Source organism: Macrobrachium nipponense, chromosome 36 (genome assembly GCF_015104395.2).
Source record: "Macrobrachium nipponense isolate FS-2020 chromosome 36, ASM1510439v2, whole genome shotgun sequence".
NCBI classification, from domain to species: domain Eukaryota; kingdom Metazoa; phylum Arthropoda; class Malacostraca; order Decapoda; family Palaemonidae; genus Macrobrachium; species Macrobrachium nipponense.
The window spans coordinates 61588315-61604091 of NC_087220.1; the positions used below are offsets into that span (position 1 = coordinate 61588315).

General features: G+C 34.9%; 2 protein-coding genes across 7 annotated transcripts in view; one reads left to right on the forward strand and one right to left on the reverse strand.

The window, feature by feature from the left end:
* Nucleotides 1-967: 967 nt before the first annotated feature.
* LOC135203766 (muscle M-line assembly protein unc-89-like) lies at nt 968-10869 on the forward strand. Its single transcript, XM_064233727.1, is given in 8 exon segments — nt 968-1149; nt 3439-3597; nt 4462-4832; nt 4835-5696; nt 6215-6366; nt 6522-6958; nt 7184-7340; nt 7518-10869. Coding segments are annotated over 7 exon segments (2235 nt in total). The 5' UTR covers nt 968-1149; nt 3439-3452; the 3' UTR covers nt 7629-10869.
* Nucleotides 10870-13311: 2442 nt separating this feature from the next.
* The window catches only part of LOC135203765 (forkhead box protein K1-like), a 41339-nt gene continuing 38873 nt past the window's right edge, over nt 13312-15777 (reverse strand). For all 6 annotated transcript variants that reach the window (XM_064233723.1, XM_064233722.1, XM_064233725.1 and 3 more), the window contains one exon: nt 13312-15436. In XM_064233723.1, the coding sequence (XP_064089793.1) occupies nt 15203-15436 (234 nt within the window). In that variant the 3' untranslated portion in view covers nt 13312-15202. The remainder of the gene's footprint in view (nt 15437-15777) is intronic.

The following is a 15777-nucleotide window of genomic DNA, read 5'->3' on the forward strand; positions in this document are numbered from 1 at the left end:
AATAACTAGTGGTTCCATGCAACGTAAAAGCACCACACAAAAAAAAAAAAAAAAAACATACAAGCTTTATAAATTTTGCAGTGAAATTCCATAGTTTAGTACATATACTAGACTTTATTTTGCAATGTGTACCGATGTTACAGGTTGATTATTTTTAATGTACGATACAAGCATTAAGTATGAATGCTGCCAGTAACTATGTTAGAAATTCTTGAATATGGTAAGTCAAAAGTCCAAAGAAAGCTATCCATGAAATACTATTTACTGTTAATTGGATGAACCACAATAAATGACAAAATTGTCATAAGGCAAAACAAAACACAGTGGTTGAGTCATTAATATGTAATTGAAAGATGCATTGTCTATACTACAGCTCGTAAACGTGTAAATTATAATAATGGACGTGTTTGCTTAGTTTTATTTGTTAGTTTTTAGGTATTTAAAGGCATATGAATTATACTAATTGAGAGAAAATTATGATAAACACTAAATAATCAACAAAAATTAAAAACTGGTAAAACACAATACGAAATAGATATGAGATATTTGCTGGATTTTTTCTTAGATATTGATAAGCTAAAAAAGAAACTTAAGGATTGAGAAAAACAAGAAAAAAATAAACACATGAAATAATCATCAAAACAGTAAAAGCCAAAGCAATTTTATATTCCAATAATATAATTATAATAATTGAAAGAAGAGCTCAATTTGTTTTTTTAGTTTTTAGATATTGATTGGCTAAAACAAGAAACTTATGGATAAAGAAAAACAAGAAAAAACAAATGAAATGATCATCTAAACCGTAAAAGCCAATTAGAAATCAATTATATTTGACAATAATAAAAGTATAATAATTGAAAGAAGAAGAAGAGTGCCAATTTTTTAAGTTTTTATATATCTATAAACTAAAAATGAAAATTATAGATAGGATAAAAAACAAGTAGAAACACATGAAATAATCATCAAAACAGTAAAAGCTAATTAGAAATATATTTAAATGACAATAATAAACTTATGAGTCGACAACAGAAAAAGAAGAAGATGCGCGCCGTTTGATTACGAATGTCGGAATCGGCGCCTTATTCATTTTTCGCATTTTTCAAATTGACGCAGCATTTGTGCATAACTTTTCCACTTCAGAAAAGCTTTGTAAGTATTCTGCTACTTTGTTTTCACAAGTTTATTGAAGTGTAGGCTATTGAGAGAAACAGTTTAATTCGTGGATAAACTTGTACCTGTTGCTTAGGCCTTTATGGCAGTTGGATTCGTCTGATCAAATTAATAAAAAAATTAATTTATATATGTTTTACGTTTACATTTATTATTTTAACTGATTTAATTAATGTCTGGGACCATTTTAATGAAGAATTATCAATTGGAATGTCATAGCTAGGCTAAATACGTAAGCTTGTCGTATTATGACAAGTTCCTTCCCGTTAGAACATGTAGGCTAGGTAGGCCTACGAGCTAGGCTAAATACGTAAGCTTGTCGTATTATGACAAGTTCCTGCCCGTTAGGACATGTACTCTCACAGGCCTACGAGCTTAGGCCTATGGGAAGGTCTCTTCGGTCACCGTCACCTTTAAACACTTAGGCCTGTGTAGGGCATAGCCGTGACATAGGTAGGTAGGCCTACCCAGTCGCTGACTCACCTCCTGTAAGTTTAAATATGCTAAAGGGTTTTATTCCTGTGGCTAGAATATTACTAGACTAGGTCTATGAATGGGTTATTTTAGGCCTAGGCTACACATTAGTTTAGACCTAGGCATAGCATTTTTGTAGGCCTACCTGGTAAGGTTTAATGTGCTAACGGTCTCGATTTTCATTATTACCTACCTAAATTTTTGTGCATTCGTTGTAGATTTTGTTACAAACAGCTGTTCATTACATGTGTCAAAGCATTAGAATATTGCAATCAAGCATATTTTGCAGCTTTGAAGGATATTGATAACAAAAGTGACTTGCCATAACGAGCCATTGCTTTAAATCAGTGTCATTTTGCCACTCTTGTCTAATAGTACATTCTCGCTTCACTTTTTTATTGCTTTTTTTTTCGACTCGGACATGCTGCCTTATGTAAGTTATGTTTAAAAATTCAGATACACGCCTGGCTTGCCCTCATGTGCTCTCAGTCGGTACAAGCGAATGTTTAACACTGATTGATGAATCATGCAACTTCATGTTGACGCACCTTTTTTTTAGATATTGAAAATACGGGACAAACGGCGTCCCGGGAAGGGTCAATACAGGACACGGGACAAATGTCATAAATTCGGGACAATCCCGTCAAATACAGGACGTCTGGTTACCCTGACTGTAACGACTAGGCCTTTGAATAGGTTTGTTTTTAGGCCTAGACCAGGCAATTATTTGTTCTGGTGTGATGTAGGATTGCATAGGCCCAAGCAGACTGTACCCTTTTCTTAGGCTTACCCAGTTTGGAAATGTCTTTCCTTAAGTTTAAATAGCCTGTGCTTTCAGTTTTTACTCTTTGAACTAGAACTAGCAGCTAGGCCTATGAATGGGTTTTTAGGCCTAGGGTACACTTTATTTGTTTGGGTGCTATGTTGGCATAAGCCCTTGTAAAGGTTGAAGGAGATTATTAAGGTTCGGCTCGGATAGCTGTCCTCGGTTAACAGTTTCGGTTTTACGATGCTTAACTAACGACGGCATTATTATATTTTCGGCGATGGTAAGCGATCTTCGGCCTTGTAAACTTAACGGTGCTTTTAAACAGTTTATTTGCACTTATGGTGTTGTAAATGCCATTTATTACCATGATTATATTGTGATGTTTTGGTTAAAGACGATTTTCTGTTATTAGTGCTCGGCCGGCAACAGAACCCCTGCCGTTAACCACGGACTGCCTTTACATATTTTTCTCTTTTCAGATTTAAAGGATTAGTTTTTTTATGCTAATCAATTCTATACAATTTAATTTGCTAATCTATAATGAATTACTTTTCTTGTTTAGCACATAAGCTATAGGCTATCACTAATTATGAGTTTGTATCGTGTGTTTTTACATTTCTGACCAATTTTTGTCGCGAAAAACCATCTATGTATTTGTATTTCCTTACCCATACATTGTATTATTACTTTACATTGAGTAATTCTGCGAACCAGTAGCATCGTCGAGTATCAGGAAGCAAGTTGAGAAGCTAAATAATTATAGTCCAGGTACTGAAAATTACACAATACATCCAACCCAAGTCTAGGTTGCCGTTTCTTCCCAACTGAGTATGATCTGTTTTGATAACAATGAATAGTAAGAATAATGAAATTCTGTTCGTTGGTCGGGCGACCCTCAGATATATATAATACGCATGATTTTGTGAGGGTCTTTATAGCAATTTCTGCAGATGGACCTATTTAAGGTATGGTTTTAATAAGCAAATGTTTTAAGTTGTATTATAATCTGAATGTTTTTGTTACAGCTCGAGCATCAATAATGGATACAAGGGAGAACGTGACAAATTTTTGGTCGGCTCATTTCAGAAGAGAGGGCCAGCAGCATAAGGCCCTGTCCAGTGACGAAGATTCGCAGGAACGGGCCATCCTGATGGTGTGTCAAACACTTTTCCTGCTTGTCCGTGGTAAGTGGGATTCTTTAGATTATTTACACAAATTTTGCTGGAAAATGGGATTCTTTAGATTATTTGCAAAAATTTTGCTGAAAATGGGATTCTTTAGATTATTTGCACAAATTTTGCTAAGTATATTTCTTTGTACACAAATGCAATCCATACATAAGGATTGCCTTGCCGATATCATGGTTTCTGGGTTGATGGCTTGTGTTCCCAATATTTGAGATGATTCCTTTGTCCAAGTATTGTTAAAGTATCTTCTCATTTGACCTTCATGCACTGTTTTCTATTCCCTGAAATATTATCTGTTTTAAGCGTATTGCTGGGGACAGACTAGCCATTTGTTGAATACTCAATTTGCTATCTGTGTTTTATTTGGTAACTACTTAAAAGCTGAACCTATCCTTATTGATAAACACTTTGACAAAGTTAAGTATATCTTAGTTTTACTAGACCACTGAGCTGATTAATAGCTCTCCTAGGGCTGCACTGCCCAGACCCAGTTCCTTTTTTTTTTTTTTTTTTTTTAACATTTTGATGAGTATAGTGCCTTTAATTATTCACTTTAGTCCAACTTCTTTCTTAGAGCTTGTGTTATTCTCTGATGAGATTTTGCTGTAGGAAATTGTGGGTCATTTGCTTAAAAATAAGAGTGTTTTTTATTCTTATGAAGAAACTGCTGTCCATGATGTAATCTTTTCATATTTTGATTACTGTTGGTTTTCTCATTACTACAGCAGTATGTATATATATATATATATATATATATATATATATATATATATATATAGATATATATCTATATATCATATATATATATATGTATATATTTATGGCATTGCATTACAGTATATACAAAGGTTCATTTTCCAGATATAAAGAAAGAACGAGATGAAGCCATTGAGTTTGCATCCAAACAAAAAGAGATCAAAGTCTGTCAGAGTTGCAAAAAACAGGTGTTCAAGGATAATCTTGACAATGCTATTATTGATGAAGAAAAAACTACATCATCAGAATCTCTTGATGAGTCACAAGTAACTGTAATGATCAACGTAAAGAAGGAACTGGGAAGTCAAGGTTCACCAAGAAAACAGGAAAGTTCTTTATCTTCGGGAGAAACAATTCCCAGTAAACCTGTTCCAAAGGCTCAGAAGAAAGGAGACCCAAACTACAGGTGCTTGTCAAAGTCCTCCCCTAGAAGGGTGAGGAAGAAACTAAAGGTGGAAACAGATGTTAGCGATGATATCTAGTACCTGAAACTTTATCTTTAGATGAGCATGAATTGCATGTTAACGTAGAGGCGAGAAAAGCTCTGGCTACTCAGACTGTTTTTGTACCAGAAACAGTTATGTATGGAAACACTGATTTCTTTGAATCACAAACCATTTTTAGTCAGGACATTGATTACGTGAGGAGCAGTAATGAATCAAGTGAATGTAGAAGTCCAGAAAAAAGTTTGGTTAATGCAAGTGATCTAAAGACACAGCTAAGTCCTGTTCTTGGGAAACAAGGTAACACAACTCCGAAAGCTTCCAGGAAGCCTCTAAACATCAGAAAGCCAACACCACCAATTTTCGATAGCCCTCCTAAGGAACCTCTGCAGCAAGTAGATGCCAATATTCCCACAGAGGTAAAAACATCACAAATGCACTCTACGCTTCAAATTAATACAGAAGATTTGAAGTCAGAAAATTTAGTTTGTCAGGCGGCTTCAACCCCCAGGTACTCTCCTTTAAAATTCACTCATAGCCTTTCCCCTCCTTTAAGTGACGTCAGCTTTACATCACCTTCGTTGTTACCCAGCATGAAAGACAAAGGAAATAATGTGGTGCTTACACCAGCCTCCCCTAGTTTCAAAACTCCAAATAACGTCAAGCCAGCGGTAAGCACACGATCAATCAAAAGATCGTTATCAACTGTACCTGACAGTAAAGCTAAGGAAAACTCAAATACTTTAAGAAGGCACCAGACAGACAGTACCACAAATAAAGGAAGATTGTATGAAATGAATGTGGAACCACCAGATCCTAATAAAAGAAAGAAGTACAAACAAGCAAGAATATTTGAGATGCCTCTAGTGCCCAAGACTGATGTTGTGAAGTTATCAGGTAGGTTATTTGGTGTATTAATAATTCTTTTTTCAGAAGACTATGAATCCATTTAGAGTCTCATGGAGAGTAAAATGAATTGTCCTTTTGGTTACTATTCTCTCTTTAGGAGGCTAGACAGTGGACACAACTCCATGTTCAGTGATCTTGAACCCCTGGAAACATATTGAGTGCATTTTTCTTCATGTTATTTCAGGGTCCAAAATAAAGATATTTGATGCCTAGTTTTGCAGTTTTAATTTTTTAGAGACTTACTTGTTCATAATTTTTTTCTTTAGCAACAAATGGATTTAAATGTAGTTCATGAGCTACAAGCCCCTTAAATTATTGAGGAAAAAAGTGGTTAGTCTTACTGCCATGCAATTTAGAAAAACATTTTTTCATAACCAAAAGCTAATTATTTTTTACAAACCTGTCATACTGAATTGCTATTTAATTATGTGAGGCTTTCATAATTCGTAGTTAATTATAAGATATGTTCTGGGAATGTCATGCCCATTTCTCTTTGGCCCTTGTAGGAGGTGTCCCAAAAATGTCTTTTGATGATGAGCTGAAGGCAGCCTGTGAGGCTTCATTGAAGACCAAGGAAAGGGAAGATTTATTGAGAAGACAGAAAAGGGAGTTCCAATCTGATTCTTCCCCTGAAAAAACTCAAAGTGATGTGAAGGAGGTAGGTTTTTGTCAGGTTCTTTGCCTGTTATGTATTCTCCTATGGACGTAAGTTTTTGTCATATATTTGCTTAACAGTACATGTAGGAAGTTTTAGATTAGCCATATTGGCTTTGAAATCTTTCTGAATGATAATTTTACCTTGCTGCCTTTCAGAAGAAACCTAAATTGAAATCGCCAACAAAATTGTCACTCAAGCTTAAAGAATCAGGCCATAGTTCACCTGCCAAAGTCCTTAAGAAGTCTCCTAAGAAGAGCCCTTTGAAATGGCAGAAACAAAGTCCCAATAAATTGAGTCCCTTAAAGAAAGAAAGGGAAGCAGAACAAGATGCAAGCAAGGACAAGGAAATGGTTGGATTGGATGAACTTCTGGATCAGGTAAATGAGAGTCCAGTACAAGGTAATGTGAATAGCAAAGTAAAGGCACCATCCCCTAAGAAAAAGCTCAGGAAAGCCTGTAGTGAGCACATCCCATCAAAAGAAACAGCAAAATCGGACATAAACAAGAATGCCAAGCGGATTAGAGCTCACTCAATAGATGAATCTCCCAAGAGTGCGAAGCGGAAAAAGCCCCCACGAGTGTTTGTCGACAGGTAAATAGGAGCTTTAACATTGATTATGTGTTTTTAATCTGTTTTTACCACTTTTAATCTCCATTCTCTGGCTCAAGACTAGTTCTGACATTTATTCACTTAGATATATGTTAACTTCTAAGCTCTGTATTACCAAAAGGAATGCTAATAAGAGCTTAGAAGTTTAATTTTTGTGAAAGTATTTAGTAATGAGAACTGTGTAAGTGTACTCAACCTGTGTTTCAGCTTTGATGCCCCCCCTGATCAAGACATTGAACCTGGTTATGCATATCAGGGACCAGTCGTACGAAAGAAGATAGAACGTAAGCAACTTGAAGGTTGGGGTTGTCGGGAATGTAAAAATTGGTATGAAGATGAAGATTTGGATCCAGTTAAGAAAAAGGTACAGTAATGAGGGTTTCTAAATGAAAATGCAGGTAAAGCAAGCAAGTCAGGAATTGCTGTGGATAGGAAATTCTATTATTATTATTATATGACGAGTGTATGTATGCTCATTTTACATGAACTACTTTTCCAAATACTGGAATATTAGTGAATTTTTTTTATTTCCTCTCCACAGATGCTAATAAACAAGTGTTCTCGACATCGTAGCAAACACAATCCAGTCACGAATACTCCAGAAGGATTTTGGAACCCAGAATGGGTAGACAAGACTCAGTCACAAATTTAACCATGGATGATAATTTGGCAGATTACCAGAGTTCAGGACTTGTGGAGGAGTACCACTTGCAAGGCACATTGTAGACAGTACAGTGCTAAAAGTACTTAGCAGCAGCCTTTCAGCCCGAGGTGCATTGCCTTCTACTGTCACTATTTATCTATTCCTTTAGGTCATTTCCCCCTCAAAGGGCCTACTTTTATAACTTGCTCCAATTTTGAGTTCCAATTGAAGAACAAGTCTTTCTTGCGAGCCTTAAGAAAGTCTGGAGATGTAATATGACAGTTTAATTAAACTCTATGACATTTAAGATTGGAAAACCAGTCAAGGTTTAATGAATAAAAGAAAATATTTATTTGTTTTGTCTATTGTAAGTTTTATAAAAGTTTGTTATGTTATGAATATAGTATATACTTTAGATAAGGACTTAAAGTACAAAATGTTAACGTGTTATTGTAGAAAATAAGGATGCTATATATAAAGTATTAATGAGTTACAAAAGATATTTTTATTATTTTAATTGTATAAATACACTATTTAAGTGAAAGATAAAAATATTTTCAGAGATTTTTTGTCTGATTCCTCGTGGTGCTCAGATGATATGAACAGGATGTTATTGCAAGCGTTTTTTATAACTTCCTGTTAGTTGGTGCCACTGTCAAATCAGCAGTGTTAAAGTTTCATGCTGCAAAGTTCCAGGTCTGTAACCATATTTTACTACCCAGATTTCTTTGTGGTGTATCAACTGTTATCAGGAATGCACAACCTGCAGTTGTGTATTCAACATGGATGTAAATAACCAGTGGCAAGTACTCAGTCAACCACTGTTGGCTTCTGAGGCATCATGTCCACCCATAAATAGTTGGTGGTAAGTACTCACTCATCCACTTTTGGCTTCTTAGACATCATGTCCACCCATTGCTGCTTACAGCAGACTCCCAAGCCTGAGCAGGTTTTTGAGCATCAGTTTTGGGTTGTGATTGTTAGTTCCATGCCAGTGCCCTCACAGTCATGGTGATGTTTTCACCATTGGTGTCTGGCTGTTATTGGTAGTTGCTTGTCCAGTGCTTGACATCTTGGCAAAAGTAGAGGCATTGACCCCAAGAGGGTCATTCAAAGTTCTTGATGTGATTTAAGAGATGATTGGTGTAGCAGTTTTGTCCTCGGGCTTAGAATGGATTTTACTCAACATCATGGCCAGCCCTACCTTTTCATCTTGGTAATTCAGCATAAACTCTGAACAGTCACATCATATAGGAAGGGTGACAACATGACTGTTGTAGGCAACGTTCTTTTGCCCGTAGCTTTAGCTTCAATTGTAGAGCTTGCTACATTATTATTATTCTTTTCTGCATAAATATTCAACTCTACCAAGGCAATTTTTCTACTTTTTGAAAAATGTTTTTTTTGATATTCAGTGCCTTCAGGTTTTCCTGTTGGGAAACAACTTGTAATGATTTTAAATAATATGCCATGAAATTTGCAGTAAGTTAAATAACCTCAAGTTGTAGGTGTGAATTAATCATTTTTATACAACAAACCCATCAGTCATGTAATGCCCATATTGTGGTCAAGAGATCCTCGGTCCTTTGTTCATGATTTTGCAGATGTGCTGATTTTGTATGGAAGCAAACAACTGTTTTTTAACTTTCAGCTTTTAATTAATCAACTCTATCCCAATATATTTTAGGGTAGTTAAACTTATTAATTAATTTATTTATGTTGAAGAACTTTTAGTAAATAAATTTAACTTTTAGAACTGAAATTTGATATCAACTTCGACTAGTTTGTATTGTAAATATTTAAGTAAAGGCTTTGATTGTTACTTTTAGATACCGGGCTGTACGTATGAGGGGTCTGTGACCTGTATATTATAAATTTATTGCCATAGAATTGATACTTGTTTATTTAATTAGCAGTTTCTCGTTGGACGAGTGGTTTTTGCGCTCGGCTGCCAATCCGGTGGTCCGAAGTGCGATTCTCGGCTTGGCCAACGTGAAATCTACTTCTGGTGATAGAAATACATTTCTCGATATAATATGGTTCGGATCCCACAATAAGCTGTAGGTCCCGTTGATTAGTGACCAATTGGCTCTTAGCCACACAAAAATATCTAATCCTTTGGGCCAGCCCTAGGAGAGCTGTTAATCAGCTCAGTGGGCTGGTAAAACTAAGATATACTTAATTTATTTAATTAGCATTGTAATTCAATTATGTAATTAATGAATTTATATTTGCCTTTTGAAAGATTTTTGTGATGTTATACATGCATTTTTGCAATACATTGCATATAATTATCTCGTAGGACATTAATGCAGGTGTTGCATATGATGGTGCAGCAAGAGAATAATGCACCCTATCCATTAATGTCTTGGCTTTTAATGTCCACTGTACTATATAAACTGAGAGAACTTTAGAATGTATGGTTGTGAAGGAAAGCTCAGTTGGGCCATTTAACCCTTTAACGCCGAAGGGGCATAATAAAAATCGTCTCCCGTATGCCGAGGGGGTCTCGGAGTGAGCGCCGAAGCGGAAAAAATATTTTTTTCAAAAAGTCACAGCACGCTTAGTTTTCAAGATTAAGAGTTCATTTTTGGCTCCTTGTTTTGTCATTGCCTGAAGTTTAGTATGCAACCATCAGAAATGAAAGAAATATCATTATCTCGTATAAATATGCGATATATTATAGTGCGAAAATAATTTCATATATTATTGTATTCAAATCGCACTGTGAGCAAAACGGTTAAAGCTAACGAGTTAATTTTTTTCGTTGTATTGTACACTAAATTGCGATCATTTTAGTATATAACATTGTAAAACGATCAAAGCAACACAGAGAAAATATTATCACAAAATATGCATGAGTTCGTAACGCGCGGACGTACGTAAAAAAATGTTTTTTTCAAAAATTCACCATAAATCTGAATATTGTTCTAGAGACTTCCAATTTGTTTCAAAATGAAGATAAATGATTGGATATTGCTATACTGTAAGAGTTTTAGCTTACAATTGCAGTTTTCGACCATTTCGGAGGAGTTAAAGTTGACCGAAAGTCTAATTTTTTATATATTTTTCTATATGCAAATATTTCAAAAGTGAGAAAAGTTACAACCTTCAATTATTTTTTGTTGTATTCTACATGAAATTGCGCACATTTTCATATATAAAACTCTATGAAACGCCTAATATGAAACTGAGCAAATATTACGAGAATGCAACGTACGCATTTCGGAGATTTGCGGCGGAGAATCCGCGCGCCGGAGGGAGGAAGTTTTTTTTTTTTTTTTTTTTTTTTTTTAATTCACCATAAATCTAAATATTGTGCTAGAGACTTCGAATTTGTTTTTAAATGAAGATAAATGACTGAATATTACTAGACTGTAAGAGTTTTAGCTTAAAATTGCGTTTTTTGACCATTTCGGTAGAGTCAAACTTGACCGAACGTGGTTTTTTTTCTATTTATCGTGATTTATATGCAAATATTTAAAAAATGATAAAAGCTACAACCTTCAATTATTTTTAGTTGTATTCTACATGAAATTGCGAACATTTTCATATATAAAACTTTATGTAACGGCTAATTTAAAATGGTGCAAACATTACGACAATCGGACTAAAAAATTTCTTATTTTTTTCGGAAGAGTTACCGCGCGGACGTAAGGAAAGTGTTTTTTTTTCATAAATTCACCATAAATCGAAATATTGTGCTAGAGACTTCCAATTTGTTGCAAAATGAAGGTAAATGACTGAATATTACTGGAATATAGGAGTTTTAGCTTACAATTGCGTTTTTCGACCATTTCGGTAGAGTCAAAGTTGACCGAAGGTTGAAATTTTGGCACATTGTTATTTATATGAAAATATTTCAAAACTGATAGAAGCTACAACCATGGGTTGTTTTTAGTTGTATTGTGCATGAAATTGCGCACATTTCCATATATAAAACTTTATGTAACAGCTAATTTAAAATGGTGCAAACATTACGACAATCGCACGAAAAAATTTATGATTTTTTCGGAAGAGTTACCGCGCGGACGTAAGGAAAGTGTTTTTTTTTCATAAATTCACCATAAATTGAAATATTGTGCTAGAGACTTCCAATTTGTTGCAAAATGAAGGTAAATGATTGAATATTACTAGAATATAAGAGTTTTAGCTTACAATTGCGTTTTTCGACCATTTCGGTAGAGCCAAAGATGACCGAAGGTTGAAATTTTGGCACAGTGTTATTTATATGAAAATATTACAAAACTGATAAAAGCTACAATCATGAGTATTTTTTAGTTGTATTCTACGTGAAATTGTACACATTTTCATATATAATACTCCATGTAACGGCTAATTTAAAATGGTGCAAAAATTATGTCAAAGTGACGAAATAATTTCGGAGATGTCACTGATACTTTTTAGTGCAATAAGAAAGAAATTCGCGCTTGCGCTCCTGCGTAACGATTGTAAACAAAACAACGCCTTGATCCGTGAGCTCCCAGCATCCCCCAAGGCGCGCGATTCAAAAGTTTTCTCCTGGTAGGCCTATAAGTATTTTTCAGCGAATTTAAAAAAAAAAATTTTATCGACGTACCATACGTCCAATCGGCACCCGACAATTTATGTCGACGTTTAATACGTCCAATTGGCGTTAAAGGGTTAACTACAACCTGATATTAAGCCCAAGGCCTTTATATTTTGTAACAAATTTATAGACTTTGCCCCTTTGTAGTTGTCCATGCATTACTCTACAGTGCTGCCTCTGCTGTCCTTATAAGTTTTATAATTTTGCTGTGTTTCTTTGTACCTTGCTCTGTATAAAAGATATGTATGTCTGTTTACCAGAGACTTCCCTGGTTGTTTACAGTTCACAGCTTTGATGTCTAGGTTATGATGTTATATTAATTTGTTTCTTGCAGTCCTTTCCAAGTTTCCCCTTTCTCTGCCAGGAAGAGTTGTTATAGACTTAATTGATGCAGTAAATATGGTGATAAAAAGATGCAAGACTGACTAAGGAAATTAAGAGGCAGCTGCTTATAAAATCTGTCTTCCTCTCAAATCCAGAAATTTTGGCAAGGTTAGTTTCAGATTTTTTGAGTTTAGAAACTGAGGGAGACATATATGAAGTGATCTTGTTTTACAATAGTTAAGACACAACCAAGTTTAAGCATGATAACACAAAAGTTTATTTTTGGTGTTTTGTCTTTTATAGTGGCTATTTTATTAGGCAAATTGTATAGAATAGCTTCCATTCAAGTTTCTTTTTAATTTTGGCTTTCAGCAAGGTGTAACATTGTTCTAAACCTTGACTTGACTTATTTTTCACATGAACTGTACTAGCAGAGGGATCTTCACCAAGGCTTGTTAGAATAAGTCGTTCTTGCTTGGACAAGAGGTTATTTAGAGGTTGCTTTACCTTAGCAATTAGGTTTTGATAAGATAACTAGGGTTGAATCATTTTTAGGGGCCTTGTATGTGATTACAGTTCAATCATATTTGCCCTGAAAGCTAGAAATTTGTCACAATAACCCAACAATCACTTATAAACTTGCATTTAGGAGGCCTATTAACAATCCCTATGACAAGTCTTTACCAGTTCCTCAACCTGGTTGTGACAGTATGCAAATCCAGTCATATACATATTGCAGTTTTATTTAGTTACAATATAAAGGAAACCAGTGGATGAACGGCTGAAATTAAAAGCACATTCGTATTTTTGTTTTTAATTACATATTCATACAAAAAAATCTATGAATAATACAATATTTACAGCCAAGATATTTTCCAGGCCAGTGTTTCTGCTGGTTCAACTCTGTGTACTCTTAATAAGAGAGTACGATTAGTAGCAGAAATGAAAATAATGAAGTTTTATGTACAAAGTTCAACATACAAAAGTATAAAAAAGCTAACTTTGCACTGCTTATATTTAGGAAGAAATTTCCTGTTATAGCATTTCTAATGAATACTTCTAGGTTACAATTTAATGCGTATTACTCAGTAATGGAGATCCAATCTTCAGTTCTTACAATTTACATCTTGTACATCCAAGAATGACAAGGAAAAACAAACGACTAGTAGTTCATGAAGGGTTTTGAGTCTGCATAGATATCCAGGACTCTAGTAAGAAATAAGTCATGTATGTAATAAGCAAAAAAAAAATAAAATAAAATAAATAAAAAATAAAAAGTTAACAACATCAAAGACTGTAAACAATAGTTAATACTGAAGAAATCCCTATCATATACCATTGCACACAGTACTTGACGAAGTTAAAGCACTGAGAATAAAGAAATAAAAACAATGATTCATACCAAGAATTCTTCACTAAATATGCATCATAGTGAGAGCTGATACCAACCACTGCAGTCCCTGAATATAGCAGTTTTAAAAGAAGAGACTTACCTACTGAACTTGGCTCCCTTATTATTTATCTCTTTAGGGAGGGAACTTTCAGAGCAGACTAGGAGCTGATCTTCTGTGGCCACAGAGTAAAAAGTCTACATACAGGTAAAAGAACAGTCTTAAGAAAAGAGAATGAAGTTTTAACAGAGTACTTAGCACAAGACCAACATACTTCTGGTCATCCTTATTTAAGTAAGATAAAATTAAATAACCTGTTCTACAAAATATAAATCTGCCAACCTAAGTAAAACATGTGGACACACAAGACCTCGACTCCTGCTATCATAGTATTACACTCTCTCAGGTACTTGAGTTTGCCTGGTCTCAGTTATTTAAATTATCACAGGACTCAGACAATGTTTTCTGTTGTGAGACTGACCTTGTTTGGGTCCTGTCCCATAACAACAAAGCTTTCATCAGCTGAGGCTTGCCATAATGACATGTCGCACCCTTTTTGTTTTAATTATTATTAAACCTCACTAGGAGGACAATACCTGCCTCCTGCTTACAACCTATGGTTATTATTATCACAATTTATATACATCAACTTCAAAGTGAAGGTACAGACAATATGGAATACTAGGTCACAATTTGCACTATGAGGAAGTAACTAATTAATTTATAAAAGGACATTAAATACTTTTCTATTAGAAGAAAAAAATTAGAAATGCAATATTAGAAAGTGAACTAACAAAGCACCGTCCAGGTAGGAGCATTCCTCCAATTGACACAGCTATTTTTACCAATTCTCATGAAATGTACTATACATAGAGGCCGGGCTAGAGTCGGAACGCTGCCCGATGACGCACATTCAAAATAAGAAAATATTTGACTTTGCAATCGTACATGTACATAAAATAAATGAAAAATATGCGCACCAGGTCAGCCACCTTTTCCAATCCCCTCCTCAAACACACAAGTACTCTCCACTCACAATAAGTATACACAAACATCAAATATATACTGATCACCGACTCAAATGTACAATGATTATCCATCCTTACTCTCTCTTGGCCTTGTGTTCAGACACAAATTCTACTTAATCGCATCACTCAGCATCACACAAATATTTGTCACATTTTTTCTTTTTTTGGTATTTTTTTATCATTTTTACTTTTTTTGGATGAAAGAAAAGTAATTCAAAAAATTACTGAACAAGAACATTAAAAATGAAGAGATTGTTTTGGAGAAACAAACTATGATAATTTCCCATTGGTGAGGACCAGTCTATTTAGTGTATGATGCTGCTGATGGGGTGAAGAGATTGTTGGGGTGTAGACGTAGTTTGCGCGAACAGTAGCTGACCTGAGGGGTGTTATGCCTGGCAGTTTGCGTACCACCAGACCACGAGGGGACGAACTTGTAATTGAAGAGGGCTCCTCTTCAACTTTTATTTCATTACCAAGGTCATCAACAACAGAGCCATTTGTCTGAAATAAAATAAACCATAAAAATAATAAGTACTCTTGTAAGGAAGAGTAGTATCATGTCTGAATATAAGTAGTTCAACCAAAAATGGATATAATTTGCATAATAATCTAGCATCTTGCCTTTCCAAATTGCACAGATGCCAGTACGGCAGAACTGAAGCTGCATGTGTATCATCTTGTATGAAGAATGGACCTTTCCAATTCTTCTAACTGATAATTACATGGTAGTGCTACATATACGTAGAGTAAAATTTCAGCCAATGACTAAGCCAAAAAAAAAAATTGTCTCTTGGAAATAGGCCAGGTGTACGTCTTGAACCCTATGGTGCTGACTTCTTTGC